The sequence below is a fragment of the Lontra canadensis genome, unplaced genomic scaffold (genome assembly GCF_010015895.1).
Source record: "Lontra canadensis isolate GAN:19392208 unplaced genomic scaffold, GSC_riverotter_1.0 scaffold247, whole genome shotgun sequence".
Classification (NCBI taxonomy): Eukaryota; Metazoa; Chordata; class Mammalia; order Carnivora; family Mustelidae; genus Lontra; species Lontra canadensis.
Window position 1 is genome coordinate 268,179 of NW_022631241.1, and position 23,320 is coordinate 291,498.

At 35.3% G+C, this 23,320-nt stretch overlaps 1 protein-coding gene across 6 annotated transcripts in view; it reads left to right on the top strand.

The window, feature by feature from the left end:
- The window catches only part of LOC116862475 (AT-rich interactive domain-containing protein 4B), a 141,133-nt gene that overhangs the window by 57,764 nt on the left and 60,049 nt on the right, over positions 1-23,320 (top strand). For all 6 annotated transcript variants that reach the window (XM_032849765.1, XM_032849764.1, XM_032849766.1 and 3 more), the window contains exons 4-8: positions 587-652; positions 4,596-4,686; positions 7,598-7,677; positions 13,561-13,652; positions 21,454-21,592. In XM_032849765.1, the coding sequence (XP_032705656.1) occupies positions 587-652; positions 4,596-4,686; positions 7,598-7,677; positions 13,561-13,652; positions 21,454-21,592 (468 nt within the window). The remainder of the gene's footprint in view (positions 1-586; positions 653-4,595; positions 4,687-7,597; positions 7,678-13,560; positions 13,653-21,453; positions 21,593-23,320) is intronic.

A 23,320-nucleotide genomic window follows, 5' to 3' on the forward strand; every position in this document is an offset into this window, starting at 1 on the left:
ACTTCGGGAGCTTGACCGCTTAAGTTTGAGTCTCAGTTCTACTGTGTACCAGTTCTGTGATCTTGGACCAGTTACTTATTCTTTCTGCTCCTCAGTTTTCTTATCAACAAAGTGGGAACCATCATACCTGCCTAATAAGGTTGTTGTAAAGATTATGTGTTTAATGCTTGAGCCTGATGCTTAGCTCTCAGTAAATGTTGCTACTAAATAAGCTACAGCTTATTATTAAACTAGGTCTTCCGAGAATGATAGAGGACCTAATAGCCTAAGGTCTCCACCTGTTTTTCCCTCTCCTCTTTTTTTTAGGAAAGGAAATTATACTACTAAGGTAATAGCTAATAGTATTGAATAAAGTCTAATATATGAAACACCAGCTGATGTATTCTGGAAAGTTGTCTGTCTAAAATAATAAAATTTTCCGTTAATCTGGTTAGGGATTGAGAGTTATATATACCAGACAGCTGTGTTAGATTACTTGTAATGAGAACAAATTCATTCGTTGATGAACTTGTGTCACTTGATTTTGTGTGTGTGTGTGTGTGTGTGTGTGTGGGGGCTTGTTGCTAATTATATTTGTGATCTCTAGGTAACATTTAGGCATGATTCTTCAACAGTGGAAGTTCAGGATGACCACATAAAGGGCCCACTAAAGGTAATTCATTTATTTATTCATTATTAATTCTAATGCTTCAATGGGAGACATTAAAAATTATACGTGGTCATTTCTTTTTAATCATTGGCTGTTTTTGAGTTGATAAACATAGTTCTCTCTAAATAGGCCAGTAGAAAACAATAGAATGTTCAGTGAAACTTGATGTTATAAGAGAACCTGTGTTTAGAAATGAAGTAAACATCAAGGAAGCATTGACTGCTTTTTATTTACTATCTGTTTCCTTTTTATCATTTTGTACTTCCAGAATTAATGGGTGATGAATTAGGGATTAAGTGATGGAGGTTCTGTGACAATGTGAAAAGTGAGGGAAAAGTCCAACATGTTAAGAACCTCAGGGCTTCTATTTATTTTTTTATTTTAAGATTTTATTTATTTATTTGAGAGAGAAAGAGCATGGGGAAGGGCAGAGGGACAGGGAGAAGCAGACTCCTCTCTGAGCAGGGAGCCCAACATGGGGCTTGATCCCCAGACCCTGAGATCATGCCCTGAGCTGAAGGCAGACGCTTAACTGACTGAGCCAGCTAAGAGCCCCAAAGAGCTTTTAGAGTGCTAATTTGTTGAAACAGCTACAGGCAAATGAATTTTTTTAAGGGTTATCAGACAAAGTGTTAAGCTTGTTACATACAGATAGTTTTATTTATTTGCATTCATTTCTCCTCCCTGGATGAAATCAGTGCTGTTCTACTTTCTACTAGTGAGCAAGCTAAAGGGAATGTGTGGGCCGCCACTGTGTGCTCTTTGGCCCTTTTGAATGTCTGAAAATTGGACAATGGCCTGCCTGGATGAGTTTTAAGAAATGCTAACAGAATTGAAGAAACATTTGTAGATACAAGAAAAATTCTTTACCGACACAGCTGTACTTTGGGGGAATTAGATATGTGTATCTGCCAGTTGTTTGTTTGTGATTGATTGGAAGACTTCTTTTTTTTTTTTTTTTTTTTAAAGATTTTATTTATTTATTTGACAGACAGAGATCACAGGTAGGCAGAGAGACAGGCAGAGAGAGCGGGGAGAAGCAGTCTCCCTGCTGAGCAGAGAGCCCGACGTGGGGCTCGATCCCAGGAATCCGAGATCATGACCTGAGCCGAGGCAGCGGCCCAATCCACTGAGCCACCCAGGCGCCCCGGAAGACTTCTTTTTTTGATTGAAAGATTTTTAATTGGATCCCGAGAGCATTAGTAGGCACTATAGAGAGCTAAAGCTTGTAATTAAAAAAAAAAATCTTGCCTTACAAAAATTATTTTCCACCATTCCTGTTTTGTAGGTGCCACTTTTAATGCTACATGCATGTGTTCATGACTTACAGGGACAAAAAAACCCAAAATGTGTATACTTATAATATGATGCTTGCCACCATTTATTTAGCACTTAGTATGTGCTAATGCCGGGCTAATAAGTCTTATATAATCCTCACAGCCCTTCACAGAAGACACTAAAGGGACGTAAAATAATCTGGCCATGCCAGCCAGTGATGACAGAGCCAAAATTCTTGTCATTGAAGCGTGTGCCCTCTGAATGTTCAGAACACATAGAATTCTGTGCCTTATTTGTGTTCTTGCCTCAGAAGCACACCAGCATAGCTCTCACTGACTGCCGCCCTGTTCGCATTGGCTCAGGCCAGGTCCTACCAGCTACAAAATACGCTCAGTGTTGTGAAGAGATAGAGAAGGCAACCATTTTGTATCCTCAGGCCCTCTTTTTCTCCTTCTGCTCCTGCCTCTTTATGGCACGGTTGGTTTATTTTACTTGTTTGGCTTTTTTTACTTTGTTAAATTGTTCTTTGTCTATGATTAGGGCTACGGATTTTGATTTTGACAATAGGCAGGTATATTAAATTTTATCTCAAGATTGTTAAAGTATTTTCTTTTGTCTGTTGTTTTTGGTTTGTGTGTGTGTGTATAGATTTTAAGTTGTTCCCTGATATGCTTCATAGCTTTCTATTACCTAATAGAAAGTGTCAGCATTTGGATAAATGTTTCTCTTAGAGGAAATAAACCTACCAAAAGTGATGGTCATTTGATCTCAATGTATTTTCTACTGAGTTCACATGAAACGTAATACCTAGACTACTTACTAAATAAAAAAAAATGGTACCATGTATTTATTGACTGTAGTCATTTAAGAAAAGCTCTGTTAATTCTTGTGGGGCTAACAGTCTTTCTCTGAGCAAGTTTGTTTTTTGTTATCACCATAAAGACCAGATACTTATATTTTACTTTTATTGGGGTATAATTGATATAATATTTTATTAGTTTTGGATGTACAACATAATGATTTGATGTTTGATCAGTACAGTAAGTTTAGTTATATCCATCACCATCCATAGTTCATTTTTTTTTGTTTTTGCTTATAATAGAGACTTTTAAGATTTACTCTTCTTAGCAACTTTCAGATATGCAATATGGTATTACTGACTATGGTTACCATGCTGTCTGTACATTACATCCTTAGCACTTAATTTATTTTAAAACCGGAAGTTTGTACATTTTGACCACTTTTACGCATTTTGTCTACTCCCTGCTCCCTTCCCACCGTGGCAATAACCAGTCTGTTCTCTGTCTCTATGAGCTTCTGTTTGTTTTGTTTTTTAGATTCCACATGTAAGTGATATCATATGATACTTGTCTTTCTCTGTCTCACTTAGCATAATGTCCTCAGAGTACATTCATGTTGCACATGGCAAAATTTCCTTCCTTTTTATGGCTAAATAGTATTCCATTATATACATACATATGTGTGTTATATATACACACATATATTTCTTAATATTTATTTATTATTTATTTATTTATTTATTTCTGTATCCATGCATCCACCAGTGGATACTAAGGTTGTTTCCATATCTTGGCTGTTGTAAATAATGCTGCATTGAACATGGGGGTGCTGATACCTTTCTGTATTAATGTTTCCTTTTCTTTGGATAGGTGCCCAATAGTGGAATTAGTGGGTCATAATTTTATTTTTAACTTGAATACCTCCATACTGTTTACTGTAGTTGCTGTACCAATTTATTTTATATTCCCAGCAACAGTGCACAAGGGTTCCCTTTTTTCCATATCCTTGCTAACACTGCTTTTTGTTGTCTTTTTGATAATAGCCATTCTAACAGGTGTGAGGTGATATCTCATTGTGGTTTTGATTTCATTTCCCTCATGATTAGTGATGTTAACATCTTTATATGTACCTGTTGACCCCATGTGTGTCTTTGGAAAAATGTCAGATCTTCAGATCTTCTATCCATTTGCTAATCAGATTTTTTTTTTTTTTTTTGCTATTGAGTTATAGGAGTTCTTTCTCTGTATATTGGATAATTATCAAATTATCAAATACATGATGTGCAGATATTTTCTCCCACTCAGTAGGTTCCCTTTTCATTTTGTTGATGATTTCCTTCACTGTGCAGAAGATTCTTAGTTTGAGGTACTTATAAGGACCATATGAATTTAATTGCCGGCATTTTCTTGATTAGATGGAAAATATTCTAAATGATTGTCATTAGTGGTACATTATAACTCTTAAGGAGATAGCACAGCTCTTTCTTAACTGTTTCTACCTTTCTCCAGCCTCTTGGAAGGAGGAGTACTAATAAGAGGCAAGGATTGTCAACTTCAGAGATCGTGGTTCTCAAAGTGTGGTCCAAAGACCTCTGGGGGCTCCCAAGACCCCTTTCAGGGAAATTATAAGGGCAAAACTATTTTCATAACAATACCTTAGATATTATTTACCTTTTTTACTATGTTGACATTTTCACTGATGGTACAAAAACAGTGGTAGGTAAAACTGCTGGTACCTTAAGACAAATCAAATCAGTAGTTTTTTTTAATCCTTTGCCACCATGCATTCAGTTAAAAAAAAAAAAGCTAGTTTTTGTTTTGTTCACTTACATTCTAAAAGTTTTTCTAACTTTTTAAAAACACTTTAGGTCGGAGCTATTGTGGAAGTGAAGAATCTTGATGGTGCATATCAGGAAGCTGTTATCAATAAATTAACAGATGCAAGTTGGTACACTGTAGGTAAGGGAATAAATCTTTTAAAAATGTATTTTCAGAGATCATACAAATCAAAATTTCCTTGATTTAGTTCCTCCCCTAATGCCATAGGTATTATTACTGTTAATGTTTTTTGTTTTTGTTTTGCTGTTAATATTTTTTAAATCTTTCTGGTCTTTAAAATTTTTAATTCATAAGTATGTGCATAAAGTATAATTTGAAATTAGTGTATATATTATACAGTTGAATTTGTAGCTTTTTCCACTTCAGAGTATATCTTAGGGAAATTTTTTTCTCTTATTTTAAGTGCACATTTCAGTAGTGTTAAATGTATTCATGTTGTACAACAGAGAAATTTCTTTTAATTACGGTAGTATGTTTCATAATATTTGATGTACCATAATTTATTTTCTTTTACTGATGATGTTGACAGTTTTCTTGGCATTACAGTAAATGCTGGATTGAATGTCTTGTACATGTACATTATTCTTGTATTTCCCTGGTATATGTGTACATTGAGAACCAGGCATGGTGAAGTGAAATGTAGTTTAAAACTTAGGTAGTGAAAACTGCCTTTCTAAAGGTGGCATTCATTTCTGTGGACAGTGTATGAGTGCACTCATTTTCCCAGCCCAAGTAAAAGTTGATGTTAATAATCTGTAAAAATGTTTTCCCATTTGGATACAAAGTAGTATCTCAGTTTTGTTTTAATACTCCCCTCCTGTGATTACTAGTGAGATTGAACATTTTTTCATATGTTTATTGAAAGGACCATCATTTTATTTGTATTTTCTTCTTCCAGTTACCATCTATTTATTTATTTGTTTATATTTTTTCATTTGAGAGAGAGAGAGAGAGATTTATTTATTTGAGAGATTTGTTTATTCATTTGAGAAAGAGAGAGAGAGAATGACCAGTGGTGAGGGTGGGGAGGGGAGTGGAGAGAGAGTAGGAGAGAGAGTGAGAGAAAGAGAGAGAAGCAGACTCTCTGAGTAGGAAGCCTGATATGGGGCTCAATCCCAGGACCCAGAGGTCGTGACCTGAGCTGAAGGCAGATGCTTAATCAACTGAGCCACCAACATACCCCCCTGTCTTTTTTTTTTTTTTTTTTTTTTAAAGACTTACTTTAGAGAGAGAAAGGGCTCACACATGTAAGTTGGGGGAAGGGCAGATGGAGAGAATCTGAAGCAGACTCCCTGCTGAGCACAGAGCTGGAAGTGGGGCTTGATCTTAAGATCCGTGAGATCGTGACCTGCCCTTGAAACCAGGATTTGGAGGCTTAACTGACTGAGCCACGCAGGGTGCCCTTTCAGGTTACTATCTTACAGGGTCTTCCCAGTCTCTCCCTTGTCCTATTGGCATGGTTACATTTTCTTATTTTTAGGAGATTAGATCTTTTTATATTCTGAATATTAAACCTCTGGCTACCTTAGTTGCAAATACTTTTCTCCTATTTACTTTTATTTCTGCTATCAGTTTTCATATTGTCAGTTTTTCCTGTGGTCACCTTTTGCTTTGTAGTTTTAGTTTTGAATCTTGTTTAAAAGGGCTTCCTTTCATCAGTGTTGTAAATTTATTATCCAGTGTAGTCTTCAGTTTCTAGTTTTATTTTTGTTTTGCAAAGAGCTGTTTATTTTACCTACAGTTTATTTATTTATTTATTTATTTGGACATTCTGAAATGTCCTATTCCCCCCCATCAATAGCCAATTATCCTGGTATTATTTATTGAATAGGAGTAATTCTTATTCTTCAGTGACTTCGTAGGTGAGAGTAAACACCTAGTTAAAATATCTTTGATGCTGTCAAAATTTGATGGACCTTTGAAATAGTATAGATGAGTTTTATTTATATTTTTGTGGGATGAGAAAAAACTTAGTGAAGAGGGGGGAAATTTTAATTTGAGACAGGAAAATTTGATTTTATGTAGGTGACCAGACTGTTTGCATGTTCTATGTAGTAAGCCTAGATCGTAATTATTTGCGGTATTCAGTCTCATAAATCTGACATTTTTATCATTGAATATTTTAGTTACATCATTAAAAAATTGTGCTAAAAGTTATTTATCCAGTGTCACATTGTTTCACTTAAGATATAAGAACCTAATTTTGTTACTTTGGTAAAAATTGCCATTTCTAAAATCGAAACCTGGTAACTTTAGAATAGAGGTATTTTTTCCCATGATTTGTGAGGAATGTAAGTATATGCTAAAATTATGATATAAAATAAATATATTATATGTATGCATAAACTTACAGTAAATCTGCTGGGACATTTAGTACTTTAAATATGTAATTTTCAATGGGGAGCGAATTTGTCACCCAGGGAGCACTTGACAATGTCCGTAGACACTTTCGGTTGTCAGAAATAAGGAGCCACTAGTGGCATCTAGTGGCCAGAGGCCAGGGAAGCTGCTAAATATCCTACAGTGTTCAGAATAGCCTTCATGATAAAGAATTATCTGCACTGAAATGTTTGTAGTGCTCAGGTTTAGAAACCCTGCTTTAAATAGTAAAAGCAGAGTAATTTTTTAGGTACAGTCTGAATATATAAATTTGTATTCTTCTTTTTTTTTTTTTTCCCAGTGAATCTGTCAGTATTACCAGCTGGAAAACTTGCCTTTCTTTGACCACTTTGAGAAGGGTTAATTAACATTTAGATTGTTTTTTCCTTAAATGCTAACTTTTTTTCCCCCTTAATGTTTTCTGGGTCAGGGAAGATGTTTTCATTTCAGGTATATTATTTCGTTATCACTAGAAATTGGAAAACATATTCTGTATTTGAAGTTATCAGAAAACAAAACGTGGACTAATTTTCAGATGTACTCTTCTGAAACAATAGTTCTGTTTGCACTCAAAATTCAATGATAATTTATAACATCTTTGTTAATCTTTGAAAAATCCTTCAGTAGTTTCTAATTTTATCTCCTCTCATAGTTTTTGATGATGGAGATGAGAAGACACTGAGACGATCTTCACTGTGCCTGAAGGGAGAGAGGCATTTTGCTGAAAGTGAAGTAAGTAATCGTTTAATGAATGATTGTGTCTTCGTATTTTGTATTGGGGGAGCATATTTTTCTTTCTCAACTCAAGCTACTTACTTGTTAGTCAGGAAAATTCATTAATACCATTATCATGTGATCTGTGAGTCCTGTTTAAGGCCTGTGTTTGAGTACCAGGTGATATATTCCTTCCCCCTGCTCCCCGCCAAGAATATTTTAGCATTTGTCCACAATGAAAATTCAATGATCTTGCTTAACTATTATTTTTAGGCAACTTTTATGTAGACTCTAATTTTAAATAATTATGGAAAAGAGGTGTCCATTTATAATCCACTTGAACCCCCTCATTAAAGGATCTGTACAGACTACAAGTCGTCCCTAACTGCTGCTGCTGCTGCTTGCTGATGTCATTATAGCCCCTCCTCAGAGATGCCTTGTCTGACTGCCCTTTCTAGACTAGTCCCTGCCATCCTCTCAGTCCTTTCAGATTGGTCGAAGTTTCTTCAGAGCTTGTGTCATTCTCTGACATCAGGATATGTGTATGTGCTTAGTTATTTGTTTATTGTCTGCCTTCCTCCCTAGAAGGTGTTACAAGGGCAGGGATTTTATAGGTCTTCCTCCCCACTCATTCCCAGTTCCTTGAACAGTGCCCGGAATAGAGCAGGCACTGAATAAATGGTAGTCAGATGAATAAATGAAGTGCTTATATTTGACATGGACTTTGCTCACTGCTTTACCTACATCATCATATTCATAACACTGTGAAGTAGATAGCATGATTATCTTTAATTTACAGATGGTGAGACTGATGGTCAGAGCTGGTTCTCAAACCAGTATTTTCTAGTACCAAAGCCATGCTCTAGAATTGAAAGGTGTTAAGTTACTAAGAATGGAGGGAGGGTTCACACAAAGTTTTGTAAATCAGTAGTTTGCAATCCAGAATTTTGAAAATGGACATATTGTTAAAGTGTTATATTCTGTAGTCCAGCTTATAAATATTAATGCACAGCATGGCCAAACCATGATTACTTTTCTTCTTGTCACTATTTAGAACAGTGTTTCTTTGGGGACATTTTTATATTATTTATTTGACTATTAAACTTTATTTTATGTTTTCTTGTTTTGAAAATATTTTCCTTTCCCTTAAATAATTGAATTCCTATTCCAGTTGAGAATTTGGGACAGGTTCTATGTTTTGTGATTCCGGCCTATTTTTTTCAGTCTCATATTGTAAGATTTCTTTCTACTTATTTTTTCTTTTCCTATTTTTTTTTTTAATTTTTAAGTTTTTATTTATTTAAGTAATCCCTATACCCAATGTGGGGCTCAAACTCACAACCCAATATCAAGAGTCACATGCTCTTCCGACTGAGCCAGCCATGTACCCCATTTCCCTGAACGTCTGTCTTACAAGACTACTTGGTATTTTCAGATTATGATTCATATTCTTTTCTTGGTTTCTGCTGAGTACTGCTCTTAATGTTCCTCCATGATGTCTTTCATGAGCTTTCTAAGCAGATTTGATCCCTTTATCCTTTGATCCTTTGGCATTTCTCTTATTCTTATTTGATGGTCTTTTTTATTATTATTCTTATTTTCCCTGTAAGATTTTAAGCTGTTTTGCGGGGTAATAGCCCTATTTTTGTCATTTTGATAGGCTCTTCTTGCCCCCCCCCACAATGTTTTCTGTATAGAAGCCTTCAGTAAATATTTTTTAATTAATTGTGAAGCTTTAAATATAGGAATTATATACAACTTTAAAATTGGCAGTGAATTTGGCTTTTTGTACTGATAAAGTAACAATTCTTTATAAGTTTATGTAATTTTTTTAATGTTTTATTTATTTAATCTCTACACCCAGTGTGGGCTCAAACTCACAACCGTGAGAGCAAGAGTCATATACTTTTCTGACTAAGCTAGCCAGCCACCCCTAAGTTTATATAATTCTTAGAAATAATTTCATTTCTCTTAGAACATGTGTACAGTTATAGTAGGCCAGTGAATAAATATGGGGGCTTAAAGACTTGATTTTTCATCTGTTTAGTGAAGACATGTGCCTTATTTTTTTAATCCAGAGAAATATCTAAAATACTTTGTTGTTGCACCCCCTCTCCCAGGAGAATCGTATAGTTAACAGGGCAGTTGTAGTGTAAAGGCTGAAGCAGTATGAACAAGTAGCTCAGTGTGTCCTTCTCACCTTCAAGGTGGACACTTTTACTGTGTGTGTCTATATGTGTTAGACTTTATGTTTTGCTAGAGGGTACTTAGAATACGGGTGTATTGTATCCCATTCTCATAAGCCAGGTGCATGCTATGTTAGGTAGTGGAGACAAAAGGGTAAGCCAAGTAGACATGGAATTTATCCTTGAGTAACTTAATGTCTGTTGGAGGAGAAAAAGCATTAATCAAACAACCATATATTCTAAGATTATATATGTACTGGGTTCTGTGGTAGCATGGCCAGGAGTGTATTTAATCTGCCATCTATGTATTCCTTCTCTTTATTTGATATTTTTGATATTTTCAAAAAACATTTTTAATTTGTTGAAAAATTACTCAGAGCATTATTATTATCAGTAATAACTTTGATCTTGAGCAGAAAGCCACATCAGACTGGCAGTGTTTGGGATCACTAATTCCATTAGGAAGCTACATACTTAAAGACTTAAATTTAAGATGTCCATGTAAGAGAATCACAGCCACACTTCAGTGAATTCTGGCGCTAACAGTACGGGTTCCAGCCCTAACCGGCTTCGTGAGGGTGTTGACACTGCCTGGGGGTTGGGGCATTTCTGCAGAGCTTGTTACTCAGAAGTAGTTTCATCAGCTGGTCTTCGCTGTGCATTTACTACTTCCTATGTGCTGCTGATACTCCAAAGAAAGGTTAGTTAAATCTCATCTCCGTATTTCCTATAGCCCATTTAGGAAACAGGGCCATAGGCATGTCTCCCGTAGGCCTACGGAATTTTCTTTTAGCTTTAATATAGCTAGGACTGTCTGATTTTTGCTCTTTAGGTTTTAATGAGACAAATTTTACCCTTCCCTCAGTCTTTTCTCTCACTTGAAATAAATGTACTCCTACTTTCCTGGACATGATTTGAGGCTAGGGACAGAGATAAGGCTTCTTACTGCTCTAATTCTTCATTACATAGGGAAAGTAATCAGAAATCCTGGATATTTTCTTTCCTATAACTGGTGACTTACCAGATGCTTAAAATAGAAATCCTAGTACTTGATCGAAGTCTCTGCTTTCACAAGAGCAACCTTAATATTAGGGGAGTGAGGTGGGGCATTTAATCCTTATGTTTGCTTGACAGAGGTGAATCTAGATTAATTTATTTTCTCTGTTTAGCAAATATTGTACTTTGGAATTTGGAGGAAGCATAATTAGGAGTTAATAACAAGTGACTTCTTCTTCTTCTTCTTTTTTTTTTTTTTAATTTTATTTCTTTGAGGGGCGCCTGGGTGGCTCAGTCGGTTGAGCATCTGCCTTCGGCTTGGGTCATGATCTTCAGGGTCCTGAGATCGAGCCCCACATCGGGCTGCCTGGTCACTGGGGAATCTGCTTCTCCTTCTGACCCTCCCCCTTCTCATGCGCTGTCTCTCACTCTCACTTTCTCTGAAATAAATAAAATCTAAAAAATAATTTTATTGGGGCACCTGGGTGGCTCAGTGGGTTAAAGCCTCTGCCTTTGGCTCAGGTCATGATCCCAGAGTGCTGGGATCGAGCCCCACATCAGGCTTTCTGCTCCGCGGGGAGCCTGCTTCCTCCTCTCTCTGCTGCTGCCGCGGGGAGCCTGCTTCCTCCTCTCTCTGCCTGCCTCTCTGCCTACTTGTGATCTCTGTCTGTCAAATAAATAAATAAAAATCTTTTAAAAAAAATAATAATTTTATTTATTTGAAAGAGAGAGCGGAATGAAAGACAGCACGAGCTGCGGGGGCTGGGGTGAGAGGTAGAGAGGGAGAGGGACAAATAGACTCCCTGATGAGCAGGGAGCTCAATGCAGGGCTCAATTCCAGAACCGCAGGGTCCTGATCCTGCGCCGAAGGCAGACGCTTAACTGACTGAGCCAACCAGCCACCCCTGACAAGTGACTTCTAGAGAGGTTTTATTTTGTATATTACTGTATTTAGACCAACTTTTGCCTCCAGATTTATTTTATTTATTTTAAAAAATTTATTTATTTGAGAGAGAGATTGAGGGAACAGAGGGCAAGGGAAAGAATCCTCAAGTAGACTCCCCTACAGAATGTGGAGCTGGACATGGGGCTCTATCCAAGGACCCTGAGGTCATCACCTGAGCTGAAATTAGGAGTCAGATGCTTAACTGACTGAGCTACTTAGGCACCCCTCCAAATGTTTTTTAAATGCCTGACTTAAGCTGAATTTGCAAGATTAGATTTTATGTCCTATGAAAGTTAATAGTTTCTGTCTTCTGAAGGAATTGATCTTTATGTTTGACAGGTAGTACCTTTTCCCTATTTCAGTATCCTTTGTTGTTGGATACATAGATCTATGTACCTCAGGTACATTTACATATATTCTAATAAGTTATGCAATCTGACAAGTTATGCAAGATTATTAATATGGTTCCCCTTTCACATTCATCTTGTTTCAACAAAATTATCTGTTTTAAAAATAAAAGTTAAAAATTTCCTTTTAAATATTTACAGTTTATATTTAGATAGTCTGATTTTTTCAAATCTAAAATAATATATACTCTTTCATGTAACACTCCGGTTTGTAACTTTGAGAAGTTTTTTAAAAAATTTTAAAAATTTTTTAATTTTTTTGAGGAATCTTTATCCTAAGTAGTTTCTCACCCTCACTTCCGTCCTGACAGTTTTTGTGGGGTCTTTAGTTCCCCTGGTATTCATGAAATTATCTGTAATAGCAGAGGTTCTATTGGAGAGGTGAAAGGAATAGCAAATGTATGGAAGATCTTAAAAATGCAGAAAAAGCAGCATTATCAAAATTAATATTCAGAGAATGAAGTTAATTGGGATAGCGTCTTCAGATTGAGACCTTAACTTTTTAGTTACATAAACCTTTTAAGGAAATAATGGCAAGAAAAATCCAACAAGTATCTAATATTGAGACGTGAAGGGAATTATTCCACGATTCCTTTTTTCTTCATTCTGCTTGTTATTAACCAACAACCAATTCCTCACCTGGAAATCATTATTTTAGGATGGGGTGAGGGACAAACGGTTTGACATGAGCTGTCAGTTGACAATAGGAAATGTTTACTTGCTGATCATTATCTTCATACCAAGCACCGTATTGGATGCTGCAGACTAAAAAGGAAGGGAAAATTAAATGTAGAGAAGTCAATATTTACATATTCTTTAAAAAAGGTGTATTGCAGAAAACGTTTGCAAAGTAACTATATATCCTATCTAAAGCCTTTTTTCAAACAGTTGATGCTTTTTTGGGGGATAATTTTGTTACCTATTAAGAATTCTATATTATGGATTATGATTCCCTTTGAGCAAAGAGAAATTTGATTTGCAGTTGGCCCCAATTCAGATGCTAGGTCCTTACGTATAGATTTCTTCTCTCTCCAGTCTATTTTCTACTGAGCTGTGTTTTATTTTGTATTTTAATCATTCTTAGAAATCTGTCAGCCTTCAAAAAGATAATGAAACCACAAAGAAAGAACAACTTAATTTTTTTCACACCCCCCTCTCACCCCCGCCCCCCATAATGGGTTCATTCATCTTTATTCTAATATCTTTGAAATGACAGTTATCTATCTTTAGGAAAGTTGTATTTTAGTCTTCCTTGGGGACAGTTTTTAATCTTCAAATCTAAGCATATTCTTAAACTGATTTGGTTTAAAAAGGAAAGAGAACTTGCTACGTCATAACTTTGATGGGTTTATGTTCTTACCCACAGACATTAGACCAGCTCCCACTCACCAACCCTGAACATTTTGGCACTCCTGTCATAGGGAAGAAAACAAATAGAGGAAGAAGATCTAATCATATGTAAGTCCATTTTCATAACTGTTAGTTGAACCTGAATTCATTTCTCCTTCTAGTATTGTTTTAAGAGTTACTAATTTGAAATTGTACTTTGCAAAATGCTAACTGGATCTCGTAGCAATTTCAGACTCCTTAGCACGGTGCTTGAGATTCTCCACGCTCAGCCAGCCTTAACAGCTGCGTATCTGTCTGCCGTTTCTCCCTGCATGCGTCTTGGTGCTGTAGTCAGAGTGGAACCAGTCAACATTTGCTGGATACATCCTTTTTTTCCTGATACTTTGCTTTTATTCATGCTTTTTTTTTTCTTTCTCAGATGCCACCTTCCATGTCATTATCTCACTCATTCAGTCTCCCAACAGAAATGCTCCCACCTTTATGTGAACTGTTTTGTGTCTCCCTACTCTTTCCTTGAAAACAGACCTCTTTTCTTTCCTCTGAGCTCTCCCAATTCTTTGCATTTATCTAATGTCAAAAACAGTATTTCATCTGTTACTGTCTTTGTAGTATTTGTTTTCTCTTCCTAATAATCTTAATCTCCTTGACAGAAACCATCTTACTTATTTTTATGTCTTACAGTTGTGACCTATATTCTATCAGTTTAACAAATTACTTTTAATGGGCCATGCATAGGCTCCAAAAGGCTTTAAATTAAAAAGGATCACAGGATCGAAGGGTCATCAGAGATAAACAATTTTCAAACAGTTTGAGAAAGAAAAATCATTTATTGCGAAGGACTGGGAGGCACAATGGGATCAGACTTCTCCGTAGTAATACTAGATGCTGGTAGTCAATAGAATGTGGAGCGTTGGAATGGAAGTCTCTATTAAAAAGGTGGACTCGGTTACTTAATATGATGGAACATTGGGGGCAAGTTAAAGATATGATGATAACAGATAGAGAAAAAGTAGCAAAGGCACTAAGTAACTTCCCCTGAAAATTGTATCAGAAAGGAAAACTTAGTAGGATGGAGGGAGAGGAGGTGGCTTAAATACAAAATTAAGTCCTAGTAACAGTAGGAAGTCGACAGAATAATGCCTACAATGTATAAATCAGTATAAGAATATTATTTAGAGATAAGGTACTAACTATCAAAGAAACAGCTGGAATAGTTAAGAACATAGGTGCCTCCATAGGAGCAGGTGAAGAAAATTGGGAAGGTGAGTTTTTAATGTATTCCATTGGAGGTTATTTTAGAAACAATTTTGAACATTTCACTTGGGTAAAATTCAAAAATTTTAACGTGTCTGAGCCCAAAAATTGTCAGAGTGGCAGTTAAAAATAAATATTGAGTCCAATTACTGAAATCTTTAGCATAAGTGAATGCTTTCATTCAGTATTAAGAATCACATATTAAATGTAAGTATGGCTCAGCTTTGGAGATAGAAATCAGATCGGGTAAGCGCTGTCTCTCATATTGCGTACTTTCAGCCTTAGAGGAAAGTGATGAAGATAGGTATTATTTTTACCCATATTAATAATTGGGGACATTGGGCTCAGAGACAATGAACACACTAAGGAACACACTAAGGAAAGGACAAGGACTCGAACTCACCCATACTCCATGGGCCTTTTCCCATTCAGCTGATTGACTCTTACTTAGATAGAGTAGTACTTGAGTTTCTTTCTAAAATTGTTCTAACAGTAAATAAATAATGACTCATTGGAGGGAGGAAATTAAAAGACTAATCCTTACACTGAAAAAATATTTCATATTTGTATTTTCCTACTATACTTATGATTCAGACCATGCTTTTTTTTTCTTAACTCTCTGAAATTTTTAGAAGATGTTTTTCAGTTAATTACTAAGTGAATAATGTCTCTCACTTGGGATTTAGCTTGCTGATGACTTGAGTATCTTAGGGTATTCAGGGTGTAACTATTATTTGCTCTTCTCCATACGACTTGTTCATCCAGAAGGAGAAATAAATGAAAAATGTATGTTAGCATTACTCATATGGAGCATCCTGTTGTCATTATTTGATGTTACTGTGATCTAATAATGTTATCAGTTTTTCCAGAGGGATGTTTTATTGCCGTAGACTATTCACTGAAGCACTTACAAGATAAACCTTTCAATGTCTCTTTGAAAATTAATGACTTCAACTGTGTATTAAAATTTTACCTACCATTGCTCATTAGAGTCTTCCATAGTTTTGGTAGTCAACTTCTAAATATGATCATTGATATCAGAATAATGAGGTAGGGTGTATTTGATGTAAAATTATTTCATTATTGTAGATTTCTACTTCTCTAGCTTTTGAGAGTGGCAATGTGGCTTGATTGTGAACTTTGGAGCCAGATGGCCTGGGTGTGAATAACTCTGCCATTTCCTTGCTCTGTAGCTTTGGGCAGATTACTTAGTGTTCATGCCTCAATTTTCTCATCTGTAAAATTGAGATAATAGTATTACCTATCTCTCAGAATTGTTGCAAAAATTAAATGAATTCATACCCTTAAGGTGTTTATATAGGAAATACTGTGTAAATACTAGATATCAAAACGTCATGTATTGAATGCAAAAATTTTCATCAAATACCAGTATGTGACTTGACTTCATTCATAAAAATATTTATATGTGTGAGTATATAAAGATACTGCTTACAGTGTTTATGTCTGATAAGTGGAACTGGTTTTGGCTATATTATTTGAATTTTTTGAAACAATATTTCCATATTTTATATTTTATATATATATTGTAAGAAAAACAATTTTTGTGTCCATCAAAAATTCTTTTTAAATTTTGAAAAATATTGCATCTAATATTTAGACATGTTTTATCTTTCGTCAACTGTCACCTACACATGTAAACATAAATTTGAAGTAAGATAATTTATAGAGTATCACCTAGAATGATCTTTAAAAATGACCCAGTTATGACATATTAAAAAATATATTAGCTGAGGTCTCCCTTTCTTGAAGATGAGACTAAAGCTTGCAGTTGTCACTGAGCAGGTTGATCTTTGCTTTCTGAAGAGTCCAGCAGACATTCTAAGTGATTTTCCTGTTGAGAATCTCTGTGTATAATGAAAGATTTGCTGTTGGGGTTGTATTGCATATGTGCAGAGTAAGAAGGCCAACCAGCGGTTGAGAATTAACTCTTACAGGAAACGAAGCCTTTCTCATCTATAATCTTGTTTTGCTTGCTCTATTCCTTCCCCCTATGGTGGTCATTCTCATTGCCAAGAGATGTTATAGTGTTTTCGCTTAGCACTTAATGCCATGGTATATAGGCACCACAGGCAAGTACCACAGTTGGAAATTCCCTTCTCCTTTATTACAGTCCCTCAGAGTTCTTTCTCCCCTTTCTGAGTGATTTTCTACAACAAAGTCTTGGACCTGGACCTTAAGGTCATTTATCTGACCTTCATTTCCTCTTCCATTACTCAACTAAAAAAGTCTTCATTTGATTCTCTGATTGTCTTTTGAAATTTAATTTTGTACAAAGATAAATAAGGTTATCTCTTCCCAGGCTTCCCCAGACTCCATTGTTTATGAGTATATCACTACTTTTATTTTCTTTTAACAACTTTTAATCCACATGCTGGTTAATGTGCCTTCAGATATTCCAAAATTGATTATTTTTGATACCTTCCTTCAGTTGAGTTTAATTTATATTCTACCTTAAATTACTTAATTCAAATATATTCAGCTATTTTCTTAAGATTAACATTCTCTATTTTAATTTTTTAAAGCAAGTTATTGATCATTTAATCAGTGTTTAAGTTGATTGAATTTTGCTGTTACAATTTAGCCACTGAATAGAGATGTTTTATTTCTGCCTAAAGAATAGAATAACTGAAATCATAGAAACATTTGTGTACCCTCACCCCTCAAAAGTGTTTTCCAATAACCTGGCAAAAGTGTATATGCAGCTGCTACAGTAGAAATCAGTCTGCTTGTTATTTTTTTTCTCCTTCAGAGAAAGAGTAAAGCATAAGAAAGCTTAAAATGGTTCTTGATAGGGATTATGTATGGGCAGGGATTTTACCCATTGACAGCACTAAAGTTTACCCAATAAAGTAGTGATGTGTACTTGGTATTTATATAGGTCTGCAGATCTTTAAAAAATGTTTTTCACTGAGATATAATTAACATGCCAAAATTCACCCTCATAAAGTGTCTAGTGTGTGGTGTTTTTAGTATATTCACTGATTGCATAACCAGTGCCACTATCTAATTCTAGAAGTTTTTTTTTTATTATTTGCTGTTTTTTTTTGATATGAGAATTTGATTCTAGTTTCCTTCTTGATTAAAAACTGGGGAAAAAATAAAACCCTTTTATTGGTAAGTATATACATGACCGTATGTTCTATGTTTTAATCTCTAAAGAGCTGTACATTGTTAGACTTCCTGATACTGACTAATAAAGGTTTTTAATTTAGTGGACAAAATTTGACACCAAGTTACTTGCCTGAAATCATAAGGATCATTGAAGTTGGTTTTTCTGGTTGCATCTTGTCATTTGCTGTTCTTTGGCACACATCTTGTCTAAAGTTCTTCTTACTTAATTCACAATTAATTTACAATTAATAGTGATGTGCAGTCAGTTTTAAATAATTAGTGTGGTAAACATTTCCGTGTAGTTAGCTTTGTTTCCAGTGGGCATCAGATAATCATGTCACAAAGACAGTGCATTATTTCATTCTGGCTCTCTAAACAAATACGATCTTACCACCAAAGAAGCAACGATGTCAGAGGGCTATAACACCAAGCAGGTTCTCTGCTTGCTCTGTGTTTGCTCCCTTAAAATATTTTTTAAAATTATTTTTTATTATTTTTACATTTTATTTTTATTTATTTGAAAGAGCACATGTGAGCTCAAGAGCAGGGAGAGCGGCAGAGGGGAAAAGAGAAGTAAATTCCCCTGCTGAGCAGGGAGCCCAAAGTTGGGCTTGATCCCAGGACCCCAGCATCATGACCTAGCTGAAGGAAGATGCTTAACTGACTGAGCTAGCCTTAAATAAAATAGTTTTGATGCTCATTTATTTCAATTCACTAGTGTATTGAGTATCTTGGATAAATTATTTCCTGGCTAAGAGTCTTAGGTATAGACAGTTGTGTGGTTTATACTGGTTGTGTACATTATACTGCTTGTATACATTTTATGATTTTAGGAAAAATAAAATTAGAAATAACATAGTAGAGAGAAAGAAATCTATTCAGTTCATTTATTTACTCAACAAATATTTATTGAATATCTATGCTTGTGCCAAGCACTGTTCAGGTATTTGGGATATATCAGTGAATAAAAGGCATTGATAAAATCTCTGCCCTTAGAGCTTATATTCTCGCATATATGGGAGATAGGCGATAAAGAAAATACATAAGAAAGAACTAAGTAGATTATATTAGTATGATGGATTTATAAATGCTGTGGGTAAAAAATAAAAGTGAGGAGAGATTGGGGCAAATTTGAATGAGAGGGTTGGGTCACCTAATTGAAATGACAGTTGAAAAGATACTTAGAGGAGTCCAAGGGTTTCCAGATGTTGAGGAGTAGAGCGTTCCAAGCTGTTTGACTGCAAAGGAGAGTAGAGAAATGAGGTGGCAGTAGCTGGTGGGGAAGGTGAGGTCAGGGGAATTTTTTTTAAAAAAGATTTTATTTATTTGACAGAGAGAGATCACAAGTAGGCAGAGAGGCAGGCAGAGAGAGAGGAGGAGGAAGCCGGCTCCCCGCCTAGCAGAGAGCCCAACTTGGGGCTCAATCCCAAGACCTTGGGATCATGACCTGAGCCGAAGGCAGAGGCTTAACCCACTAAGCCACTCAGGTGCCCCAGGGGATTCTTTTTTTAAGTCGGAGAAATAATAGCATATAAATAACAGTATGCTGAGGGGACTCAATGTAGTAGAGGCAGAAAAATTGATAAAGGAGAAAGAAATGAGCACTCTTGGAACAAAATCTTGGGGTGGGGATCAGGAAATCTAGTCCATAAATGGACATTGGTTTTAGAGTGGGAACTTGAACATTTAATATGAAAGGTGAATAGGTGTTCTATGTAGGCAGTCACTTTTTTTTTATGTCACTTTCTGATGTCTGAAGTCTTCACACTTGTTAAGTCTTAAGAAAGAAATGAGAATTTTTAGAAAGATGCAGATGCCTTTATGAGGCAAATAAAGCCCAGTTTTCTCTCTATGTTTTACAGATTTAAATATATGTTATCCATGATATTCGGACTTTCTGTCTTGCTAATGATAATGACATAAAAAGTGTCCCTTAAATCCTAGCTGAATAAGTTTTTTATGACTGCTTTGAAAAAGCAGTAATTATGGTTTTAAGGTTGGTTGTCTTCTACAGTCATTAGAAAGTGAAGAGATAAAAGTCATTGCCCTTGAAAAAACACTTCTAATCAATTAGAGCTCAGACTTGGGAGGTCTGTCACTATTATCCCAAGCTGTGTGCCTATTTTTAAGGTTTTATGCTTTGCTAATATGAAGGTGTATTGGTTTTTCCTACCTTCTACTTACTTCCTACATTCCTACTTAACACTGCTTTAAGTGCCATTTGAAAGAATACTAGTTCTCAGCAGCAAACTTGAAAAATTTGCTTTGTTTTTAACAGGGACAATTTTTAAGTCACTTGATCACTGAAATCAAAGAGTGTTATTTCCCATATCATTCCAAAATGTTTAGTATTATTATAGTAGTTTTTGCTTTCTTTATAATTATACTGAAATATTTAAAGGAGTGACATGTTGCCATCTCCTTGGAAAGGCATCAAGACAAATTTTTTAGAGTATATTAGATTGTCCCAGTCAACCAAATAGTTAAATCATGTTTAAGGTTTTTAAAAGTAATCCATCAGTTTACACTTTTTCTCAGTGAACTTGGTCATTACCAACTATCTCAAAAATGTTTTCATCCCCGTAGGTAATTAATACTAACCATTCTTCTATTTTATTTTGTAAAAAAGAACCTAAACTGCAGTCTCTTCATTTCTTGTATCTTCACTTACTATGGGCGTTTTGAGCACTCAGTTGTTAGAATCTTTCTTTTCTTTAACACTGGTTGTGGGCTTTCTTGGAACCAGATTCAGAGTAGAATTTTTGTTTTATGGGGTTTTTTTTTTTTTTTCCTTCTTAAAAAGTTTTACTTTTTGGTATACTTTTGTCTAACAACAAGTGGATGGTTTTCGATAATTTGTTTTTCTGCTGACCGTGAACTTCTTTCTAATTTTTTAGTCTAATATACAGTGGAAACCGAAAGGAATTTCTAACATAATACAAAGTAACAGTATTGTACATTTTATCAGTGCCTAGTTTGTGTATATTTGATATTAAGGATAGCATTGGTGATCTCTTATCAGATCGTCTTCTCTCCCCATCCCAAGCCCCCAGTAAATAAAGATCTTTCTTCCCCTTTTTAAAATTAGCTTTGTATTGGGAGTATAAAATTACTAAATTTAGAACTTCTTCTTCTTTTTTTTTTTTTTTTTTTTAATTTAGAACTTCTTTAATCTCAGAGTTGGACCTAATATATTTTAGTGTAGTATTGGGATGTTTTGTCTTGGGCCTTCAGCTTTTTGAGGGTTTGGGGACCACTGTTACTCTGTTCTATTCTTACCCCTTAACCTTTTAAAGTAGCACTAAATAAACCTGAAGGATGTCTAGGAAAATGATATGCTTTCTTCTAATGATGATCCTTTTTGTTATTCTTTAGAAATTTAGAAAACTTGAAAAATTTAAATTTGCTGTTCTGTAGGTTTTAGAAAATGGGATAAGATTTGTAGAATACCTTTATTTATCAGCTCGGCATGCTCATTCTTTGTGGAGATAAATGGAAATATCTGATTTTTTTCTTTCCCTAGACCGGAGGAAGAGTCTTCTTCATCCTCCAGTGATGAAGATGAGGATGATAGGAAACAGATTGATGAACTGCTAGGAAAAGTTGTGTGTGTAGATTACGCTAGTTTGGATAAAAAGAAAGCACTATGGTTTCCCGCATTGGTGAGTAACTTCTGTATAAAAGAGTTTAATTTTCAACTATTTAGGTTCATGAAAAAAACAACTGATAATCTTAATAGTGGTTTTCATAGGTACAGAGTAGGGAAATGGTACTAGCATCATTTAGTTTACACAAAGATTACTTTCAAAATTGTCCTTGAGTACCAAGAACTCTTAAAGTCATCCAAGAAAGGCAAAATTACAGTAATTTTAAAGGGTAGAGATGCGGGAATTCATTATACTGCTCTATTTTGGGTAGAAGATTCATAATGCAAACTTTTAAAACTTCTAAATTCATCATACGAAAGACTGTAGAAGAAGAGAATCTTTTTTCTGCTGTTATTTGCAAATGATGTCTGTTTATCATTCTTTTCAGTGAACGTGATTTGTATTCTTTATCCTGAATGCTTATCAGCTCACTGTTTTGCACAAAGTAATTGCCCAATAAATGTTAGCTCTTATAATTAAAACTTCTGTTATATCTTAAAATTAAAACTCAAAAGGGCAATTATTTGTTTTAATAAATGTAAATACTTTATGATACCTTCATACCTCTGCGTATATCCATCTATCCATCCTAATAGTTATTGGATGTCTGCCATCTGCAAGGATTGTGTTAAGACCTTTACAAGGACTACGAGGCAGGTAATATTATTTATCCTCACTTAGAGATCAGGAGACTGAGTATTGGGAAGAATTAGAAAGACTGAGTATTAAGTAACTTGGTTAATGGTGAGCTGAAAACTTAAGTATTAGGGTGTATGATCATTTCTTTTTTCCCAAAACACTAAGATTCTTTGTAAGAATTTCTTTTGCAACGTGTTTTAAAAATCAGTTCCGTGTGTCTTTTTCTAAAATAACAGGAATATTAATTTTTCGCTGTTAATATATTCAGTATTAAGATTCTCTCACCCATAGTTTCTAAATAATTTCCTCGGTGATGAGAAAAATATTTAAGGATTTATGATGTTGAATTGTTAGTAATTAGTGTAGGAACCATCACAGTATTATTTAAAGAATCTTAGAATTATTCATATATGTAATCCTCCCCCTGAAATTGGATAGTGGATGAATAATTTTTATCAACTAGAGTGTAAAATTGTGTTGTGGATCAAACAGTCTTGACATAGTCACATAAATAGTATTTGGGATTCCATTTTTAAAATTAGTTTTTATAAATTGAGTAAATTTTGCAAGTGTTTAGTAACATCATTGTGTTAGGAAGTAGCCCCCATGTGTTGAGCACCTGCCATGGCCAGGTACTATGTGAAGCTGGTTCATATAAATAGTCTCATTGAATCCTAACTGAGACTGAAAAAATAAGGGGTATTTACCCTATTTTTTTTAAAGATTTTATTTATTTATTTGACAGAGATCACAAGTAGGCAGAGAGGCGGGGGGAGGGGGAAGCAGGCTCCCGGCTGAGCAGAGAGGGCAATGCGGGGCTCGATCCCAGGACCCCGAGCTCATGACCTGAGCCAAAGGCCGCGGCTTAACCCACTGAGCCACCCAGGCGCCCGTATTTACCCCATTTTAACAGGAGGAAGTCTTCGCTTCCATGACTCACGCAGTCTTCCTTTTCATTTTCCTTCACTGTTTCTCCTCTAACCAACCTTTAAATGTTGTGCAAGGTGCAGAATACATTACTCTGTATTCTCTTTAGGGTGATCTCATCCCCTTTTATAGTACTGGTTGCAGAGCTATCGGATAAGAATGCCTTAGGGACCAAGA